Raw genomic sequence first — 23847 nt, forward strand, 5'->3', positions numbered from 1 at the left:
TTTTTTTGGTATTGTTAAAAAAGGTTTTGTTATTAAAGTAGAGTAAGTCTATTTTAGTAGGCTTGCAACACATACAAAGTAGATATTTATTATTGTATTTTGAAATTCAAACAAAAGCATGTTTAGGTGGGTGTCATTAATATCATTAGCAACTGGTGGGTGTCATTAATATCATTAGCAACAAAAAAGATAACGGGGCTGTTTGGGAACGGGAAGTAATTCCTGCTTCTGACTTCTGCTTTTCTTGACCCGTTTGTGTAAAGAAGTAGAAGCACTTTTAAGAAGCTGAGAATGCTAGCTTCTCTTTCACAGCTTCTGCTTCTTTTCCAAACACTTTATCAACTTATTTACTTCTCACTTCTACTCCACTTCTTTACTTTAAGCATGGAATCACTTTTTTTAAGCTTGGCCAAACGGCCCCAACATCTATTATCTATTATATATTTAATAGAGCAATTTTGAATAAATTAATTTGAAATGACTAATTTACCCTTTCCTCATTATACATACATATATATATAAAGGTTATTATTGACTTTTAATACTAACGTATTAATTATACATTAATGTCCAATCATTAATATACATTAATTATAACATGCTTTTGGAATTAATTTAATATTATACATATAAATAATATATATCTAATCATTTTTAAAATTTTCTATTTTCCCCACAAATTCTGTAAATTTTAGTATTCTACGTGATTTTTGACTGATTAATCCAATTTTGACCAATTAATCAGTGATTTAACCGAATTTTACCAAATCGTATTAAACATTTGTCTGATTATCGATTATTCGATTAATCGACCGATTCTTAGAATATTTAATTATTATGATTTAATAAAATTATATATATATGTGATTTAATAAAATATATATGATTTTTTAACTATACGGCAAAGACTCTGATTCAACAAGAATCTCATTTTTTATATGAAATTTTCAATAATTTTAGGCGAGTGATAATTTAATTATATAATAAAATTTTAAACAGTGTATATTTTTTTATATTTATATTTTAATAAATATTATCATAATGAGGATATATGTACATTTAGAAATCAAGATAATGTGATTTAAAATACAAACAAATATAAAATTTTAAATTATTTTTATAACACAAATAATCTCAATTTAAAAAGAATGAACAAAAGACATAACATATATTAAAAAATAATTTAAAGCAACCCGTGCTTTGCACGGGTTAAGAAGCTTTTTTACTAGAAAACATCTTTTATATTATAAAAAATTTACTAATTTGAATTTTTTTCGAAAGGTATAGAATTGAACTAAATATTAAAAAAAAAAAAAAGAATTACCATACGGAGGAACATGTTGAGTACGTCCGTCCCATGTCCCATGCTTCGGAATTGTATTATTTTCCAAAATGGCATACTGTGGGTCCAATATTCATCGATATGGATAGAAAATAATTTGGTCACGCTCACCAACCTCGCCTCTCAATGTACTACCCTGCCGGATTCGGCACCTCGCCCTCATTACGCATCCTACAACTGCAAACCAACAACATTTATCATTATTTATACACACCCACGTACGCATTTACATCAACGCTTTCACACACTCAACGCTCTCTCCATTCTTCTCACCCAAGGTTAGTCAACACCACTTCTTTCTCCGCTCTTACAAATGTTTGATCTTTATTATAATTGTTGTGGTTACATTGCTCACCACCTGTTTGATGTTTTGTTAGTAATTATGTGCTTAAACATACATGGTCATACACACACTTGTTTGGTTATTTGTTACTTACTTCGTCCCAACGAGATGTATACGTTCCCTGTTTGTGTGTGTGTGTGTTTCGAGGCTCCAATAAAGTATAGTGCTGTAATGGTTTTTAAATTATTATTTTTGAATAAAAGTTAAAACAGCAAATTTTTATTTTGGAAAAAAGTTTAAAAAATATTGTGGAATTATACTCTAAAGGAGTAACGTATACAATTCGTTAGGATGGAGGGAGTAATTTTTATGTTGGTGTATTGATATGATGACGACATGAATTTGGTTGAAGATGGGGAAGATGAGAGTGTTGTTACCGGCAGAGGAAGTCGACATCAAGGCGCAGAAATACGAGCCGGAATTGACCAAAGGTTCTCTAATTAGTGCTCCAGCTATTGTATTCTGATGGAATTCATTTACTTGTATTGTTCTTAAAAGTTTTTTTTGGCTGACTAGTGGTTTTGAATTGTGTATGTGTTTCGTGGTGATTGCAGCTCCTCAGATGACGGGTTGGATGCTGAAGTTATTTGTTAAGTTAGTTGAAGCTCCGGTGATCGGTTCTCTTATTATAGAGTACATGAAGAAGCAGAATAACTTCAATGAGGTTAGTTTTTATCATTGACATTTGGCATTTGTCAGTTTCCTTTTCAACATGATTATTACTCGTATATGTTAATGTAGTATCTTAGTTGTGTGAATGTGAGGCGAGGTTATGTTTGTTTGAGAGTTTATCCTTGCACAGTAGTCACACTGCAAGATGCTCGAGTGGACACGTGGTCGGGAACTTAGTTGGTGGAGTAAATTGCGATGTTATTAGTAACTTACATCTGTTACGTAATTTTAATTAATCCGGGTCAAGATATTAATTTAGATGTATTCAATAGAATTACTATGTACATATAATTACAATTTCAGATGGGTAAACTACCCCATCTGATATCATGGAAGGTATGCACGTGGTGGACAAAAAATAAGGGCTGGGTAGTGGCCTAGTGGGTTATGATGGGATAGGCCACGGGGCAGAATCCTATGGGAGCATTACAGTCTTAGTATAGCATTATGTAGTGCCAGTAAAGTACCTAGTGGAGGAAACAGGATCCTTTAGAGATTACAGGTTCAAACCCAGTTTTTTCTCTTGAAAAAATTACCAAGATTTTCTTTTTACTTCCAAACATAATGTCTGTTAAAATTGATATAAGGACTAATCAAAAGATTATTTATTATGTACAGATGCTTCGCAGAACTGTGATACCGGAGACACCCATGTTTAGGCCCGAGTTTCCCCCTCAGGGTATATTTGTACTCATATCATGTTAATGTTTTGTTGACTTGATTATTCACTTGTTCGCCTGTATCAGGAAGTTCAATTTGTTTTGTGTTGGTTTTTTTTAGGAGTAAATTACAAGGTAGCACACATGATATAGTCCCTTTTTCTAGCCAGAAAGAAATTACTCAATTTAAATTAAAATTATACCATTTCCACTTATCAAAGTTCTCCATAAGCTACATTAGTTCATATTGTGAAGATAATTTTACGCTAAAATTGTAATACAAGAGCAAAACCGCATCATTGGTCAAAATTTGCCATATAGCATATTATAACACAGAACATGTTTTGACTTTTGGAACTAATTTTCTCTTCTATGAAAAGGACACACTTCATCAAAGTCTTGGCGCGTCTTAACTCATCTTCCAAATTAAGTAGTCAGTTAGCACAAAGGAAATCATAATTCATGATGGCCAATTTGACTGACAACTGAATGCTGTCATTTTGGTCGATCAAAACAGCAAAAACCCAGTTGAAAAAGTTTGTTTGAATATAAGACAAAATGGATCTTCCTCCATATAAAAGTTGACATAGTTTGCTTTATGTGCTAGAAACGGAAAGTGATGTAGTTATTCTGGATGAGGATTTGAAGTCTGAAGACCGAGTTGCATTAGCCTTAAGTTGTCTTCCACATTATGATCCTGCTAGTACGTGCACGAATGATCTGAATGTATTCCGTTACTGGAAGATTCGTGATTATGCATATGCTTATAGGTCACGGCTTGCAACACCATCCATGGTAGGAATCTATTAAAAGGACAGTTCTATATTTCCCTTTTGGATTATTGTGAAGGCAACCAAAGTTTTGCTGAATAGGTTGCGGAGCGGATCATCTCTGTCCTAGATGATTTCAGTCATCAGAAACCTCCAACACCATTATTAATTTCATTTGATGAGGAAGATCTAAGAAACCAAGCTGCAGCCTCCACACAAAGGTTTGAGCAAGGTGATGTTAGTTCTGTATGAATGTGTTTCGTCTTTCCAATTTATGTTTTAATGACTGAATAGATATTTATAACATTTGATCTAGGTTTCTGTGTTTATGCTTTTTAATTATCTAGTTTTTTTCTTCTTAAATCTCTCTTGACATGGGATGTGCAGGAAATCCATTGTCAATCTTGGATGGAATCTTTATGGCAATCAAAGATGACATAGATTGTTATCCTCATCCTTCAAAAGGCAACTTTACAATCTTTATCTGTTTAATAATATAACATTTGACTGTTGAACTAATAAATGATGTCAACAGGTGCAACATCATGGATAATATAACATTTGACTGTTGAACTAATAAATGATGTCAACAGGTGCAACATCATGGCTTCATGAGGTTCGACAAGTAAAGAAGGATGCAACTTGTGTATCAAGGTTACGCCGATGTGGTGTAATTTTCGTTGGAAAGGCAAATATGCATGAATTGGGAATGGGAACAACTGGAAACAATTCTAATTATGGGTAAGTCTGTGAGCTGAACTTGGTTATAGGGCAAACTACAAGCCTTCCTGTATAGGATAATATCTGACTTATGTCATCTAATTACTGATATGTCTTAATTTTGTAACAAATCCGAGACAACAAATCAAATCACATGATACAATACCATACACATGTGAGCTTCATACTGTATATTTCAGTCTTATTTGTATCACTTATGATTAATTATCACAGAAATAAATTTTGATATCTATCTTATGTCATTTTGGGCACATGTTATTAGTTACAGTATGAATTAATTACTAATTCGCCACTTTAGTTTGTTCGTCTCTGTTCTTTTGATATGTTATGGTTCTGTGTTTGTTAATTTTTTGGTTTAAAGAACAGAAACATAGTAGACCTTTCTACCGATAAGAAAGTATGTCATTGTATGGCACCACGAAGAGGCTTGGAAGTTGCACAGTAATTAATTTAATACAAATCGCCCACTTCAGTTTGTTCTGCTTCAATTTCTATATTTATTCATGGAATTAATCCTTCAGTTTACCGATAAGAAACATAATTAACCTTTTTAATCATATGGACAGAACAACAAGAAATCCGCATGCACTGGATAGGTACACTGGTGGATCTTCCTCAGGTCCCGCAGCAATTGTAGCTTCAGGAATATGCCCAGCTGCATTAGGAACTGACGGAGGAGGTTGTACAAATACAAATACAAGATCATATATTTATGTATATATATTTAATTGTTGTTGTCCTTATTTCTAATATTTAAATAATGTGAAAGGCAGGCTCAATTCGCATACCATCTTCGCTTTGTGGTGTAGTGGGATTGAAATCAACATTTGGACGGACGGACATGAAAGGGTAAACTTTTGAACTCATCGTTATTGTCTTACAGTATATCTGTGTCTGAAATTCACTTAACTTCATAAAATGTTTTGCTCAACACCAACCATTATATAACACTGTTATGCTTTACTCAAGTACAGAGCAAGTCACATCTTTGCATACCTTGTGTACCCTAGGCATCTTCTACTTATTTCTCATATATATTCGGTGTATATCTTACACAAGCATACATATATTTGTGGCCAGGTATCAATTATAATGCCAGAATACCATTAAATGATTAATATTATCTAGTTCTCGTATCTTTGTTAAATGGATCTTTTGTGTATAGGGCCTCAACCGGACTGTGTCAATATAAAATAAATTTGTGCATATATAAAGTTCTATTTTGTTGAAGTTTGAGGTTACGCAAAGCTACCAACTTAGGTTGCTCTTTCAGGTGTTATAAATATGGTCTCTGCTCTCTGGTTAGAAAACTTGTGTGGATAGTATGCGTGTCGCTTTTAGGTGGTTTAGAAATACCTTATTATTGGTGTATCCATTTGTTTCACTTTTGTTTGGAGGGAACATTTTTCTTCACTTGGTTTATGCATTTAGAAATATATCTTGCTAGTCAAGGTGTTGATAAAGCTTTCTACACGAGCAACAAGGACTTCTGTATCGATTTTTGTGATAATATATGTATGCAAGCTTTAAAAGCATAATTTATTTAACCTCAAACTTGACCAAAAGCATAAAAGTCATGCAACAATATTGCATTTCTAAATTTCTGTTTTTTGCTGTTAGCACACAATTTAAATGAATATATACTTGCAGGTTTATAAATTGGTTGTCCTAGACTAGACCAATTTTCACATTGATGGGGAACAAAAGTGACAAGAGAAAAGAGTTTTTTTTAAAAAAAGGACAAAACAACATATTTTAGCTATAATTGACATAAACAACAATTGTCAGATGTGGTCAATTTTAACTATTTAGATACCCGTCAACGGATTGAGTATGCCATTTGTTGTGTAGTGGGATACTCTTGTAAATATGTATCTTAGATTGAAATGTGGATTTGTAGGCTAAAACGAATTGTATTTTGATCATAGTCCTACTTTTATATGTGAGGTCCAGAAATTCAGGTTTTTATATTACGTGTTCATAGGGTTTGTTTGCGAGTGCTGTTAAAAATTGTTATGCTGTTAAAAAAATGCTGGTAACAAAAGTTGTCTTGTAGAAATCAGATAACTGTTTGGTAATTTTTTCTAGTATATGCATATTTTGAGTTAGAATATAAAAAAATAATGTTTTGGATGAGGTCTGATAGTGAAATCTATGATAACTTTTCGCAAAAGCTGAAAAATAGTTTTTTGTAAAAGCATGGGATGACCTGCTTTTCCTAAGAGTAGCCGTTGAGATAAAAACTGCTTTCAGATTGCTTTTAGATTTACCAAACAAACTTGCTTATCCACAAAAAGTTGTTGTTGTCTGCAACAGCAATGCCAAAGGGTACCTTAAGCTTATTTATAGTAAGCCGGCGGTTTTCAGGTCTTTGTCCATCAGGTAATATTGGCCTTTTTATTCACTTTATAAGTAAAGTAATCCCCAAGCATTGAAGGCTAGACTTTTATAATTGTAAATCAATAAAATGAGTGTATCTCTTCTCGTTGTTGAGATCCATTATCTTTTTCCCTTTATGCAATTAGAATACCCTAATGGTAGTGGATATTTTACGGTTGATCCATTTTTTATTTCCTATATTCCTCTTCTCAATGTCATGCAATATAAATGTTTTAAAAAATCACTGTATTATTATTTCAGGGCAATATGTGGTTCTGGGACTGTAGAAATCATTGGGCCACTAGCATCAAATGTTGAGGATGTCCTATTGGTGTGAGTCCTTCACATGTGTGTTCTTTTTACAAGAGACAGATCTTAATGTAGTTTTTTTTTTGGGTTCGTCGGTTTCACCATTTTATTTGGGCCATGTCCCTATTGAATATTGGATAGTTAACTGCAATATGTTTATTTACTTATGTGTCTTTTTGTCCAGATAAAGATTTAATGATTTGTGTAAACTATTGGACTGTCAGTATGAGTGCAATTTCTCTGAACATCCCAGAACCATTATGATAGCAGCAAACAGATGTTCTGTTAACCAAAACATGTTGCTGATGTACTCTACTGAAGTAGCAAAACTTATAATTGTTCATAGCTTGAAAACTTAATTAAGAAAAGTAACTCGCTTTATTTTCTTATATAGTCTTCCATGTTTTCTAAATTGTTTTATTATTTTTGAAAATAGGGTTTTGGTCCCTGACAACCAGTTGTCAGGGAGGCCTTATCTAACACAGAGGTCCATTACCATCAGATTTGTATTTTAAGGGTCTGGATTGAATTTTTTTTTTTTTTAAAGTATCCGCTATAATTTTTTGCGGATCGGAACTTTTCCTTTCCGCGGAAAGGAAAAGTTCTGATCCGCGGAAAATTATAGCGGATACTTAAAAAGAAAGTTTTAATCTGGACCCTTGAAATATAGATCCGACGCCCCTGGAAGTGTGTGTTAGATAAACTGTCCCTGACAAACCAGGACCCTTGAAAGTAAATCCCGTGATCTCTAAGTTATAGTCTTCATTGTTTTTGGATTATTAGAATATGTACTTTTTGAGGTCAAAACATGATTAATATTATTGGAGTGTTTATTAGTTTGTCGGTAAGAAATTTTATGATTACTTGATTTCTTCAGGTATGCAGCAATATGTGGATCTTCTCCTGCTGATAAGATCAGTATGAAACCGGTAATACTCATAACTGTACTAATGCCTATTGAATTTAAAGTATACCTTTCATATAAACCTGTGTAATCCACATAACTTTATTGAGCTCAAGCTTCTCAGAAAAGGTGGGAAAATATGTTATGAATATGGTTGCCTGTCATATGGGTTCTAAACTAATAGTGGGCGATTGGGGGTGGTATGCCCCTCAAATTTAAAGCGCTTTCAAGTGCTTTAGGATGCAGAAATGTCTGTATTTGGTAAGTGCTCAAGTCAGAAATTGGTCATCTGTAATGTGGGTACCTTCTTCATGGAGTTAATTCTCATTCCTGTGAAGTATTATTGGAAAGTCGGTCTTAAGCAGAGAGGCTGAAATGCTTTGCAGTGATGCCGTTAGACCTAGTTTATAGAATTTCCACTGCAAGTGTCCTTTTTCTGGTTATGGTTAAGGATAGGACCAGAAATGAGGTCTCCAGTTTTGAGCAGAAGTTTAATGCGCGACTAACACTGCTTATTCCTAAGCTTGTTTGCTGGAACTTTCCATTATATGGGCTAAAATATTTTGGAGGTGATAATTGGCTTATATCTCGATCCTCAGTGATTATTATGTCTTTTTTGTTCCTCTGTTTCAAAAGATTGTCATGTTGAAAGTCGTTAATAAGCTTAAGTATGCGTTTATATTTGATATCAATACCTCTAGCCAATCTCCTGTAGGAATTTCCACTAACTATTCAAAGTTCGAAAGGATATGTACCATTAGAACTTTATGAATGTTTTAATGCTAACTCTTTATTTAAAGTCTTGAGAAACTAGGAGGCCCTGTTTCCTGATTGAGGTTTTTTTGTCCATATGAATGTTGTTTATTAAAATGGGTCTGTTCTTTCTCTTCGGAATGCCTTTTTTAGATGCTTTGCTGGTGAAATTTTCGTTCTTAGGCTCTTCATGGATTCTATATTGTATTCTGCTGAACTATTTGTTGTCCATCTGTTTTGTCTACCACTTTCGCTGCAAAGCCAATCTTCTTTGTTACTTACAAACAAAAAACTGAACGGTGACAATGTATATTTACTCTTGTTAATACCGTTCCAGGGGCATGAAGGCCTTTGCTAATTGAATGCTGTTTTTTATCTTCCCGTTGTTCTCAATAGTGATTTTTTATACTCCTAGTGTCTCAAATAATCTGTTACATTATCTCCTTTGCAGTCTGTACCTTGTCTTCCGAACTTCTTATTAGATGAGAGCTCCAAGGCTCTAGGATCACTCCGATTAGGAAAGTATACGGAGGTTATCCCTTTTTGCTTTTTGCTAAGTATGTTTTTATTTGTCATGTATTTAAAAAATACTCTTACACTTTTATGCGTGTTTTTTTATAGTGGTTTAATGATGTTTTCTCGACTGATATTTCTGATAAGTGTGAAGAAGCTCTTAGTCTGTTAGAAAAGACACATGGTTGCAAGGTGAGCCAAAGCACAGATAATTCATCTTAATTACAATGTTTCTGTCTTTATGTCTTGCTAAAATGAAGTAACAATTTCCAGTGACTTTACTTCTGTGCCACCATAAATATATAATCTACTATCTTATTCTTGAAGAAATATTAATAAGTCAAATACTTAGTTGTAGCTTTTTTGCATGACAACATGTTAACCGATTTTCAGATGTGTGTGTGCAAGTGTATACTGGTCTATAAATATTCAGTTCTTCAGGAATTAACTTATCGTTCTGCTTTTGGTTCAAGACCGTAGATATTGTAATACCCGAGTTCGATCATATGCGCATGGCTCATGTTGTTTCAATTGGGTCTGAAGCAGCCTGTGGGCTATCTCCTGATTACGAGGCTGGGTAAATTTCCGCTATTTCTATTGTTTTATTAAAAGGTAGCCTGGTTGAATATTAAAATTCCTAACTCGTATGCTCTTCTATAGGTATGGTGTTAAATTAACCCTTGATTCTCGCATTAATTTTGCACTTTTTCAGTCATTCTCAGCTTCAGACTATGTTGCTGCCCAGTGTCTTAGGTGAGGCATGAGTTGAGCAATATTTTTTACTAAATTATATCCTATCCCTTCTTGTTTTGTTGGATCTTTTCTGTTTTGTCACCTTTCCTGTGCACCTTTATACACCAATTGTACTACACCCCAAACTTTAGGCACACAATGTGTTTAATTGGTAGTTACGGACTTAAGGTACACAAAGTGCATCTTCTGCATACTTTGAGTATACGAAGTGCAATTAACTCTTAATTCAACTATATGCTATCACAACCCAGTTGTGGTTAAATGGAATTGAAGTATGAAATAAGAGCCAATAAAACAGAAGAATACTCTGTAATTAGGAATTATGTAAGTTTAAAGTTTCGTGGTTTTTGATAGTGCAGCCTAACTGTTTACACAAGTTGATATGTATGTATTAATAATTACTGCCCAACTTGTTCCTTCTCCACCCTCATTGGACATTGAAAAGTGAAGCAATGTCACACACACACATGTTGATAAGACGAACCTTGATGAACACATAGTGTTGGCTCATGGGCCAAACCTGGGATGTCACCCTACTCCAATCTTAAATAAATCTCCAAATATGACCAGAAAAATGTCTTATGAAATCTTATAATAATATTTGAATGTACAATTATTTAGTTTTAGTCAGTTAATAAAGCTACTGGGCCAAAAAGGCGCAGATTTAAATAGTTCTAATATAGCTATAATACCCCCCCCCCCCCCCCCCCCCCCAATTGAACGCACTCACACACCCAATTTTTTCCTTCGACAAGGCTTGAACCCTCAAAATGGCACGAGATTGGTTTAGATACCGTTTTCAACATACTGTACAAGGAAATCATACAAGATTTGGGCACCTTCTGGTGATCTGAATACAGTCCCCCTCTGCCTGGTTTCATCAGCAACATAAGGTCCCCAGTTTTTACATTTTACATTTTTATCTTCGTATTTCCTTGAATGCACTGACAAAAATCCTTATGTAAATATTTAGTTGTACTGCAATAATATTTTTTGTGCAAAATCTTGTCTACGATAACTATAGACAAGAGACATGCAACTGAATATTTGAAAAGTATATGACTACAACAGGCATTTATTTTGCTGTATTTAATAGATCATTTCCATATGCTTCTGCACAGGCGAAGGATGATGTACTATCACATGGAGGCTTTCAAGGAAGTTGATATCATAGTGACCCCCACAACTGGGTATTGTAAGCTGTACCCCTTCTATTTGCAGTACTATAGAAGATCTAGGTGTTCCGTAATATGCAATACTTTTCTGTTTCTAGTGGCTTAGACAAGTATTACCTTTTTTGCTAATTAGTAAGCACCCTATAAGTCATATGTTGCACTCATTCAAATTCTCTTATATTGTTTTTTCTATGTTTTTTTTTATAAAATTTTGAGTAGAAAAGAATACTTTTATTTTTAACTAACCCAGATATATAAAGATTTAGTTAATGCCTCATTTATTCAGCTTATAAGAGGTAGTGCACTATTTTTGTTGTCAGCATGACAGCACCACTTATACCTGTCGCTGCTCTTAAATTGGGAGAGACAAATATGAAGGTCACGGGTGAGATATCTTTTTTTCTTAATATTGATATTTGTGATTACACGAATGTCTGTGGTGGACGTCTCTCCAATTTTGTATGTGAGGATCTATTGCTCAAGTCATTACCCTTAAGCTGTGAATGCTTGCATTTAACATATATGATTCAGTGTGGATGATTAGCATTTTAGTCAAGAGCGCAAGTAAATTTGATTATCCTAATGGGGCCATAATCTTGTTGAAGTTTTCGTAATGGAGTTTTTAACCTGCACTATCATTCTCGCCTACATTAGCCATTGCACAATTTACTCAGCACGTGTAAACAAGTGATTTATTCCAGTTTCTATACCTGAATTCAGAAATCATCTATTCTTGTAAAATGTAAAACCATGTATTTGAGTACAAATGACTTGATGTTGTGGCTTGTGCTATATAGATACGATGTTTTATGTATTATCTTGACAAAATTGATTCGACCAATGGCCACCAGCTCTAGTGCTGGCTAGCTGACGTCAGTACTATATGTTCGTACAAGTTGACATTTTTATATAAGATATCATTATTTATTTGTTAACGGAGAATTCTGGTTAAACACTGATTTGCTCAAGTAGCTTGGAATATCTTATATCACAGAGTAGTAGATATTGAATCCATTTATGTCGTCTATACAAAGTTCTTAATAATACATCAACAATATCTAAAGCCGTGTCGACGGTAAAAGGCTACTTATTGTTATTCACTTTGTTTACAGAGCATATAATAACTTACATATGTCAGATGGAACTCACTGCAAGTGTATACATTTTGAACTGTGCAAGTTTGACCATGTATTCTCATACTTTCTCTTTATCTATGATGAGATTCTGTTATTGCAAACATTAATTACATGTGATTTGCTGCTGTCAGATTATTATTACATAGTAATACTTCTAGTTGCTTATTTTGGTGGACTACTGATCTTGATTCTGGACTTTTTCAGCTAATCTCATGCGGTTTATCGTAGACCCAAATCTTCTTGGGCTCCCAGCAATTTCTGTCCCAGTAAGTTCTTATGCATATATTTTTAGTCTCCACCAATTATAGAAACAGAGATTCCAGTTCTTCGAAGTTTAAACTAAAAATTCTAGTTTGCTCGAGAAGCTGCTCATGCTGGTGTTCACTGGTTTACATCTATGCAACATTTTTCCAGCTTGGATACATCTTGTTTAAGAATGTATTCTGCTATTACTCAAATTACTTGATTAATAAACATAGCATTCTTTGTTTTTGACATCTTCACATTGCTTGTAATATTAAGTTTAGGAAATGTCAGTGACTTCCTCCCCTACAACAATGCTAAGTTGCTTACCTTCCGGTACTTTTCTTTTTCCCACAGGTTGGCTATGATAAGCAAGGGCTTCCAATAGGCTTGCAATTAATAGGCCGTCCATGGGCTGAAGCTTCAATTTTACGCCTGGCTGCAGCCATAGAGGTTCCAAATCTATCACTTAGAATATATTTATAGAGATTTAAATGCATGAATCGGGTCATATCATGTTAAACTTGATCCAAACGCTATATAAATGGAAGAAAATAAAATTATGCGAGCTAGACCTTCACCAAAGAGCTCAGCTAGCTTCTACCCTTGTATGCCCTATGTCCTGTTTATATTACAGCCCACAGTATCACATGCAATAGACTATATACAAAATTATACCAAATATGGTAACTAACTTATACACTAATGGCAATTTCAGGAACTTTGTGCGAATCCGAAGAAGCCGCAGTCATATTTTGATGTTTTGAAGGGAACCTGAAGAATCCTTGTCAGGCTTTACTCATATTGAGATTGCATGCAGAGCTTTAGACACGAATTATTTTTCCGCACCCAAGAACATTTTATAAACATGGAAAAAATGAAGTTTCTTGGGGCGATCAGCCATTTCTTGGCTGAGATAGTTAATCCAGTTCTCCTTTGGATCTATACATTAATGCATCATTTGTATTTCTGAAACAAAACTAGTCCTTCTATAACAATGTTTGTCAATAGCTGAAACCTCGTTTTGGCTTCATTAAAGGACTTGCTAAATTATGAACTCTTCAGACAGTGGGTTTAAGATGTGAGACAGATATTTTAACAGGAGAGCTTTTACTAAATACAAAAATATTACTCCCTCCGTCCCACCAGGTTCTTTACAGTTTCCTTTTTGGGTTGTCCCATCCAATTCTTTACATTCCAAAACTTACCAAAATTAGTCAATGGGTCCCGCCACTTCCCAACTTTTTCTCACTTTTCACACTACTTTTACTCCCTTTTCACACTACTTTTACTCCACTATCTCTTTTTTATTCATTAAAAATTGACGGGTCCCACCACTTCACCTACTTTTCTTCCTCTTTTCCACTACTTTATACATATTTCTTAACCTCCGTGCCCAAACCAAACGTAAAGAATTGGCTGGGACGGAGGGAGTATATTTTATATAATATATAAATAAAAATATGTATTACATATAATAAATTATCATATGTTAAATATTTTTCTATTTAAAAATAATGTATATTTTTGGTTATTATAAATTAATTAACATAAAATCACAAATAAATATTTCATAATATGGTAAGTGACGGCTTAAAGTGTGCCCTTTGATTTAGATTTGGGGAGAGAGTACAGGACATTAATTGACCTGTAAGATAATAAAGTGAAAAACTGAGAGACATTGTAATACAATTTTTTAGATTACAATTTCTTAGGGGCTGGTATTGTATCATGATTTTTAATGACTTTTATTGACTTTTAAAATCTTGGTGTATTCAATTAAGACTTTTAAATACTCTTTAAAAGTAAAGAGGTATTGTATCAGGATTTTTAAAAAGTCTTTCAAAGTTCGAGGTATTGAATTACAACTTTTAAAGAGTTATTAAAAGTTAGTTGTTATTCAATATATCAATGACTTTGGTGGAAAAATATATTTGATAGACTTTTAATGACTTTCTATGAAAAATTGCATATATTTTTTCAGAAAATTGTCAGGCCATTCTTGAAAAGATTTGACATGACTTTATCTTCCCTCAATTAACGGGTCGCTCCAACCAGTTAAAATGTAAATGACCTGCATGTAGCTAATTGAATTTTTCATAGACAAGTGCACAATAATTTTACACGAATAGCTAATAATTTATACTTCTTGCTGTCGTTAATAATTAAATTGATATCTCCGCACAACAAAAACAATATGCTAGTTTTGATAGGACGGATGATACATTAAATCCATACTTTAGCTTTACGAAGAAAGAAAACAGACATTCAGGAGTAAAACTCAAGGCTCATCGACAAACTATTCATTAGAACGGCAAATGTTACATTCAACTTGAGTTCAAAATTGCTTAGTTTAACTCCACTAAAGCTTCTGTGATCACAAAAACAGGAACTCGACCAAACATGCAGGAACTAATAAAAATACCAGTGACCACTACACGCGTCCAAGTCCAGAACACCCCTGCATTAAGGTTCTGCATTGAGGGAATTAGCAATATTATGTTCATCAGACCCTCATGTCCCCTGACTCCCACCACCTGGGGTTCTGCCATCGCTGCGTCTGACTAGTTCGCACCATTATAATCTGGCACACAAACTAGTATATCAGGACTGACTAGTTCGCACCATTATAATCTTATATAAACAAAATTAATATATTAGAATTCTTTGATGTACTTGTGAGTTGTGACAAATTGGAGTTGCAATAGTGACATTGTTTTGGTCTATTTAATTCAGATTGCAGTTTAATGCCTTCTTTTGATCTATTTGAATCAGTTTTGTGCATTGTCTTCAACAGATAGCAAATTAGAGCAAATCTTGAACTTACTCTTTGAAATACAGACACAAGAGAACTTAAGTAACTGCAGTGATAAATTACCTCTAGAGTACTTAAGTAACTTGAGTACTGTTGGAACAGAGATTTGTACAAGGTCACATAATAAGAAGAGTGAAAAACACATAATTCTCGAGTCCTAAAATCCGTAAATTTATGGTATCAAAAGTGAATACAAAAATCTGATACAAGGTCACAATTAACATTATGTTTATAATTATGATTCAGTAAATAGTATTATAGTATATATAATACAGCAATAATACCTTGTACTCGATTTTATAGTCACCAGATTTGTGAACATACACCCAACTTGGGTATAGCAAAAGATCGAGAGGGTATAACAAAAGGTCTAGAGGGTTTCAAATAAGCTATTTATGATTTTAATAAAAGTCTATTAAAGTATTTCAAAGTCATGAATTTGTAAAAAAAAAGTCTGTTAAAGTTTTTAAAAGTCATTGTCTCGGGAGTCATGAATTGTTTTTGAAATCTTAAGAAGTCAACGAGAGTCATTAAAAGTCTATAAAATCCATTAAAGTCATCCTCTCAGAATTTGTCATTAAAAGTCATGATACAATACCAGCCCCTTAGATTACGTGTACCGTAATTATTTTCAATTTCAAAATGTAATGAATATTGTTCACTTGTCTCTCATATCTTTTGTATATTTCATTTTAAAAAAAATAATTCAATAAATAATAATCATACGACATCTACAAGAATAATCGAGTCGAACAAATATAAAAAAAATTAACATGACTGTTTTCATACCCAAAATGAGACAACTAAGCGATGTTGAAATCGACGATTGTACATGTATACATCTTTTCTCTGTATTCATCATCTTTTCCAAAAACTCCGTTGAGCTATCAACCACAAATGCAATTCTCGAATTTTTTTTTTAATCCAATGATGTTTGTATGTGTCTCCGATTACTTTATTTTTTTTATTTTTATAGTCCAAAAGCCCAACTCAGCAAATTATATTGACATTTATAAAAACCGGCTAAAACTCAGCAAATTATATTGACATTTCTTAATCATGTCCTTGATCAATTTACGTGTGCAAAGTGTAGCTTTTTTTTTTTGCCAAGAAAGTGTAGCTTAAATATTTTCATCACTAGTTCACTCCAGATCTCTGCAACAGAAAGTGCAAACAAATGAATAACAATGGCTTCCAAGCTAACTTCAAAGCTCTTACAATCCCTAATCATCTCCACTCTCACACTCATCTTTCTCTACACCACTTTCTTCACCATTAATCCACCATTTCAAGCAACCCCATCTCCTCCAAAACACTCAATTTCGCCTCAATCACACTGCAATCTGTTCACCGGCAAATGGGTTTTTGACCCGACCCGGGAACCAATTTATGACTCCACATGCCCATTTCACAGGAACTCATGGAATTGCTTGAGGAATCAAAGGGAGAACATGGGTCGGATCAATTCTTGGAAATGGGTGCCTGAAAAATGTGATCTTTCTCGGGTTGACCCGGTTGGGTTCATGGGTCTGATGAGGAATAAAAGAATTGGGTTTGTTGGGGATTCTTTGAACGAGAATTTTTTGGCTTCTTTTCTTTGTATTTTGAGAGTTGGTGATTTGGGTGCTAAGAAATGGAAAAGGAAAGGGGCTTGGAGAGGCGCTTTTTATCCGAAATATAATTTGACAGTTGGGTATCATAGAGCTGTTTTGCTTGCCAAATATCAGTAAGTTCTCGAATACGATAGTGACTGTTTATGTGCTTGTACCGAAGTTTATTAGTACTTCTAGACTTTGTGATCATACTGTTGTGTAAACATTTTAGCCATTACATGGATTTTGTAGTGAACCTAATGCATTATATTTCCACATTTATAATTACACCCCCCCCCCCCCCCCCCCCCCCCCCCCCCCCCCGGGTATATGATGCTGAACACTTATTCACAAGGCATTGATGCCAAAAAAAAGCTCTCCGGAAAGAACGAATTGTGTTGTCCATTGTGAATTCGCAGCCTGAAAATCGTCACTTTTTGTTTAAGAAAGATCTCTATCAAAGTTAAGCCTAGGTTTTACTTCGAACCTATTTTTTTTTTTTTTGTCAGGGTCTACAAATTCGTAGATGAGTTGTATCAGAGATACAATAACCGCAATAGGGATTCCTTTCATCCAATAAAGTTTATCATCTAACCGAAAGATACGTAGAGTATCTCCGGACGTTTAGATAATAAGACTTATAGGACTAAATCAGAGAAACCCATACCGTCTCTTTCAATGATCCTGAAAAACAAAGCAAACAACGAGAAATATACGAATGATAATTCAAGAAGAAAAAAGTATATATTGTGGAGAAAAATAGGTCCAATTATGGCAATAATTCCTAACAAAACATAACAGCTTGTTCAATATAAGAAAATTAGAACTTATAAAGAAAAAGATACAATGAAAAAGAATTTAATGTCTAACCAAAGTGAAAACTTTGGTTAGACACACATGTACTAAAAATTTCCATATCTGTATAGTGTATATAAGCTTTTGTGATGTTCATTTGAGATCCCTAGAGTTTCCCTGAAAACTTTCCTGATATAAATTCCAAACATGGAAGCTTTTCTGAATATTACATTTGATTATCACTGTTTTAGACCATATCAACACATAAGCTTTTCTGATGGCCGGGAACTACCTCCTTTTCGAGTTTTTGCACGCACCGGTTCCCCTGTAGCCTTTGGTTCTTGACGATCTGTCATAGAAAAACAAGGCATCAGAACATTACATAACCAATCGTAGTTTAGACTGTTTAGTTTTGTATTTCTCAAGCCATACAGCATATCCAGTCTGCCTAAGGCTAATATTCCTAGACCAAGCACATAGATTCTGGTGTCTGCCAAACTTATAAAATGCAACTTACATTTTTCTGGAGGGGACCTTTACGGAGACGAAAACATATACACTAATCCTTTTAAACATTATGATGTAAATCTTAGAGAACAATCCACGTTCTGAACCTTTCATGAACTTTAAAACATATTTAAAGATGAACTACCATGAGCAGAATTTTAGGACTATCATCTAATCACTTCAAAAGGCAAGGCACTGTCTCACACAATGGACCAAAACCAGACACAAAAAGCATGGACACCAGACTTAACTAGTTCAGAAATTTTTTAACATATTTATTATGGCACAATCTTTCAATATTCTTTGTACACAAATACCAGACAGTGACAAACAACAGACCAAAATCTAAAGGAATGTTCTCTTTTTATATAAAATCTCTTCTTTCAAGTAAATTTGTCTGCCACACCTTCTTGTGTGTCTAACACACCTTCTCTTATGTCTTTATATAGAACACACTTTTTGAATGAATTGTAACACCTTTGTTTTGGTAGTTAAGTTTTATCCGGTCAATCGGTCTTTATTCATTTTTAGTGTTCAATTGTGAGTTGGATGGTCTCAAGGAAAGTCACTTGTTAATCATAGCTAGGAGAAGGCTAAAGTGTTTATCAAATCTTCATGCAAGACTTGTTAAATAATTTTTTTTAAATACATTTTCTATGTTTTATTTTATGGAATATATATTAAATCTTTATATTTGCATACAATTGTGAATGTATATTTTTCACATGAATATATATTTATTTATTTGAAAATTTATATTTTTATCGTGTACCTTCATGTATATAAAATGAGAACCCATATCCGACACTAAATTCACCGCGTACTTTCGTGTATCAAAAATTGAAATCCAAACACTAACTTTTCATGTTCGTGTCGTGTACCAAATTGTGAGGTCTAATTATAAACTTAGCATATGAGTAATTATTACTCCATCTCAAAATAATAGTCTTGTTTTGATGTGACTTAGTCAAATTGACCAAATTTTGACCAAGTATTACACTTGCAATATAATTAACTTTTTTAAAATTTATATCATTAGATGTATATTTGATCTACATTAAAATGTTTTTTTTTCAGTTTTTAAAAATTATAAAAGAATAATTTTTTATTTACGGTTAAAATCCGGTCAATTTGACTATTGAAAAGTCAAACAAGACTGTTATTTTGAGATGGAGGGAGTAATATCTAAACCTGAACCTGTATTTTTTTTTAAATTTAAGTAGGTATTTTATAAGCTAAGCTCTATATAAGTTCTACTTAATGAGTGAGTAGAGGAAGCTTGGTTTAAAAATCAACAATTTTATTAATTTCACTACTCTTTTAAGTTCTGCTTTCCTGGCTTTGTGAGTTGGAAAATTTGCTTTAGAATATATATTTGAAGGCTGATTTCTGGAATCTTGCTTGGTTTTGGATTATCATACTCTGCTCTCTATACAGGCTTGAGTAACTTTACATTTCTCTGAGTTTTTTTGTTAAGAACGAACATCCACAAAATTGCACGCAGAACTACTCCTCCATCAGTTTGAGGAGTATCCTCCGGTATGAGACTTCAATAGTTTTCAGACTCATGAAAGTCAAAGGTGAATTATTAGAATCTTTATATATCTAGGTGAATTATGAAGTCCTCCATTATGAATTAATTTCTACTTAATTCTATCTAATTTTTTATAAGGATTAAAGTTGATTCTAATTTATTAGAATTTAATTATTTGGGATATATAGATATTATGTTTATTCCAAAATATTGTTGTAAAATTAGAGAAGTATTTGTTTACACTGGTTCTGGTTTCCTTTTTATTAGGATTTCACTTGGATAAGTTTTAGGGTTGTACTCCCAACTCCTATATAAGGAAATGTAATATATTATTCTTAAAAGATTTTGATTGATTATTGAGTTGAGAGTTCTTTATCTTTTTATGGATTGCTATTTTAACAAATTCCTCGTCAGGGTAGTGATTCTTTTGTGGTTGGATTACCATTGTGCTGGAGGATTTTTACAGTTGATCCACATATAACCATCATTATACTGTTTAGATATCTTGTCCCACATTAGGCGGTCTCCCTTATATTTAATCTCTCTGAGGCTTGCCTTTTTATATCCGGATCTATCATAGATGACATATGAAATTCCATCTGTTTTTTATATCCTTTACAACCATAAACTATATGCACAATAGGCAATTCTAATATCAATTATTAATAATGAGAACCTTTTTAAACCATGGACTTGTATTATTTGAAGATAGTCCTTGGGATTTTGAATCGTCCCTAGAAATATCTTTCTCCTACTTAATACATGGATTACTACTATAGTTTCTGGACTTCCTTATCTGTAGTTTGAGTGCATTTTCCTCTTCACCCATATACTAAATAATAACAACTTTTAAAAAGATCGTCAGTCTAACCAAATATAGTATGTATTACCAATAATTTATTTTCATTTTTGTTTGGTTGTGTTTTTTACGAATAACAAATGCTAAGTTTCTCCGTAGAAGTTTTCAGACTGTTAAATCAATTTAATGTTGTGTTTCAATATATGACTTGTGATGGAGATATTTCATGATTCCCTTTCTATAATCTACCACTAAGAAAGTTAAAGTTGTTTTTCTTTGTATAACCAAAACTTTAAAATAAATTGCTAGCTCAACTTTTTTCTCTCTGAGACAATATGACAACCTTACATGCTGGTAACTGATTAAATAAAGGTGGCAGCCAAAACAATCGAGTGCCAGCGGAAAAGATGAATCAGAAGGAACCTATCGGGTAGATGTTGATATTCCAGCTGATGACTGGGTTGGCATTGCGGATTTCTACGATGTTCTCATTTTCAATACTGGGCACTGGTTAGTTCCTCTTTGTTACATTTTTTCTACTTGTTGTTCTTTCCATAAGTGGTGATATGGATTCTGACATTTTTGCTGATCCTGAAAGGTTGCCAATTGCTAAATTTGTCCAATTATATTTGAATGATATTTACATTTCTGTCTTCCCTAAAAATAAATAGAGAACTGGTAGTAACTAGCTTCACTCTGCTCACAGTTCGCATCAGGTTTAGAGTGAGGGGGACATGCTTGTTTTACTTTTGACTTTTGAGATTTATGGGAATGCAGGATACTGTTATTTGGTGTAACATGAGTGCAGCACTGAGATGGAATGCGTAGTGTGGAATTCATATGAATTCTCAGTACTCATTAATTTTATTCTCTTAAGCAGGTGGGGTTATGATAAATTCCCAAAGCAGACACCTCTTGTTTTTTACCAGGCAGGGCAACCAATACTTCCACCCTTGGGGATGTTGGAAGGCTATAAAACTGTCGTTGAAAATATGGCTGCTTATGTTCAGAGGGAGTTCTCAAGAAAAACAATCAAATTTTGGCGGTTACAATCACCTAGGCACTTTCATGGTGGGGAGTGGAATCAAAATGGTAGTTGCTTGTTTGACAATCCTCTTGAGGAATCCCAGGTATGACCATGGCAAACTCATATTTATGCATTTCAATATATGTGTACTATATGGCCCTGTAGGTACAAGGAAGGAAAACCATGTGGTTGTTTGGTTACCAGTAGGGAATTAATTCCTATGTAATTTGAAATTACTATGGAAATTATAATAAATGGGAAGTTGAAATTTGTGGTTGGTTTATAGATTAGTTTTAACTTCCTACAGGAAGTATAAGTTACCAAGGGGGGTCGGTGAATAACTTCCTATGATTTGTAGGTATTTAAAGTTCCAAAGAACTTGCACTTCCCCAACTAATGTCAACCAAACAGTTTCATTAAATACTACTTCCTGGGAACTTTTACTTCCTACATATCTAGATGTCAACCAAACAAGCACTATATAGGTGCCCACTTATGTAATTATCTATGTATAAAGTTTGCAAGTATCAGGATAAATTTGACCCATACCCTTTCATTGATATGGTCCAGCTTGACTCATGGTTCGATCCCAATATGAATGGAGTGAATAAAGAAGCAAGGCAATTTAATCAATTGATTCGAGACGCAATACAAGGCACAGATATTCGAGTGCTTGATTTTACTCATTTAAGTGAGTTCAGAGCAGATGCACATCCAGCAATTTGGTTAGGAAAGAAAGATGCTGTGGCAGTTTGGGGTCAGGACTGTATGCACTGGTGCTTACCCGGTGTTCCTGACACGTGGGTTGATATTTTGTCACAACTTATTCGTGATAGCTTAGAGACAAGATGACAAGTGTAGTTCAATTTTGCTCGAGGTTCAGGTTTGAAAAATTCTTTCGGCATTTACAGAATTGTTGATCAGAGAGCTTCTGTAGATTGTACTGGTGATGTAGACAGTTTGCTCATACAGTGGTTTATGCATACTGCCGAGAAGTCGAGAACTGTGTTGTTGCCATATCTGATTAAAGAGATCTGCCATTCTATTGCTATTTTTGTTGGTATAATCAACGTCTTCTACCAATATGATATACCTGAATCTTGATCGTATCAACAAAAACAGGATGGAGAGGCAATGCTGATCAACTGACACCAGAACTTTGTAAATTTTATTGATCTTCATTATGACCAAATTATATCTTTTTGTCAAATTACTGAAAAGAATTGGTAGATGTTGTGGCAATACCACAATAGTTTTTACAGTACCAATGCATAGTATTACTTTACATGAATGTATTTTGTACTGCTATAAGTTTCATAAATAGAAAAGAATGTACTATAATTTTCATAATTTGCTGATGGAAGTGTCTTGGGGGGTTCATGTTAAGCTGTAAGTTGTATCTGCAAAGTTGTATACAAATGTATACTATATGTTTTGTGGCCTGCTTCTCCAACATGTATAACTATGTTATCTAACTGAAATTGCGGCTATTACCAAGATAGGATTATTACTCACAGGTGCATGCCTTCAATTGAAAATGATAACTATGATGCTGCAACCCAATCCTCACTCAATTTTTAAGTTTTTTTTTAAAAAAGAGGTCCAATTAAAATTAATAATTGGCCTTGGACAAAAAAATAATTTAATATTTGACAACAAGCATGATTAAATTTTAATTTTTTAATACAAATTGTTGATATTTTATGTATAACTTATCACATTTTTATTTAACGCTCCCTCAAATGCAGGATTTAGAATAAAAACCTATATAATAGTAATTTTTGGTTTTAAATTTGATTAAATAAATTATTTGTAAAAATATCTTGTACGAGAAAATGTGGGGATTTAATTATAATGAGTAAAAATATTATCTTGAAGTTTTTGACATACATATTCACACGTTTTGAGTGTATACTGAAATATATTATTTATCAAAACTGATTTATATGAATAAATGTATGAAGACAAATTTTCAAACATTTTAAAACGTGTGTATAGCATGAGCATGTGAATATATGTGTCAAAATTAAAATTTTAAAAGATATGTGTCAAAATTACTTATATAAAATAATTATTAAATTATTTA

The 23847-nt window shown here is 33.4% G+C and overlaps 2 protein-coding genes across 3 annotated transcripts; both read left to right on the plus strand.

The window, feature by feature from the left end:
- Positions 1–1371: 1371 nt before the first annotated feature.
- Positions 1372–13756, plus strand: LOC108202827 (fatty acid amide hydrolase). 2 transcript variants are annotated; one of them, XM_017371380.2, is made up of 21 exons: positions 1372–1620; positions 2038–2116; positions 2240–2349; positions 2976–3036; positions 3624–3811; positions 3889–4018; positions 4174–4251; positions 4380–4527; positions 5094–5206; positions 5301–5376; positions 7168–7239; positions 8093–8144; positions 9324–9404; positions 9494–9577; positions 9859–9962; positions 10046–10138; positions 11260–11328; positions 11634–11698; positions 12654–12715; positions 13050–13145; positions 13411–13756. In XM_017371380.2, exons 2-21 carry the CDS (start codon positions 2038–2040, stop codon positions 13468–13470), a joined length of 1821 nt encoding a protein of 606 aa, XP_017226869.1. In that variant the 5' UTR covers positions 1372–1620; the 3' UTR covers positions 13471–13756. The 2 variants fall into 2 exon arrangements, 1 of the variants encoding a protein (XP_017226869.1); XR_010287609.1 differs by lacking the exons at positions 13050–13145; positions 13411–13756 and having other exon boundaries at positions 1486–1620; positions 11260–11333.
- Positions 13757–16583: 2827 nt separating this feature from the next.
- LOC108200393 (protein trichome birefringence-like 12) lies at positions 16584–23111 on the plus strand. The gene is made up of 4 exons (XM_017368520.2): positions 16584–17233; positions 21107–21244; positions 21615–21864; positions 22332–23111. The coding sequence occupies exons 1-4, from the start codon at positions 16695–16697 to the stop codon at positions 22611–22613; spliced, it is 1209 nt and encodes a 402-aa protein (XP_017224009.1). The 5' UTR covers positions 16584–16694; the 3' UTR covers positions 22614–23111.
- Positions 23112–23847: the final 736 nt, after the last annotated feature.

The sequence above is a fragment of the Daucus carota genome, chromosome 9 (genome assembly GCF_001625215.2).
Source record: "Daucus carota subsp. sativus chromosome 9, DH1 v3.0, whole genome shotgun sequence".
Classification (NCBI taxonomy): Eukaryota; Viridiplantae; Streptophyta; class Magnoliopsida; order Apiales; family Apiaceae; genus Daucus; species Daucus carota.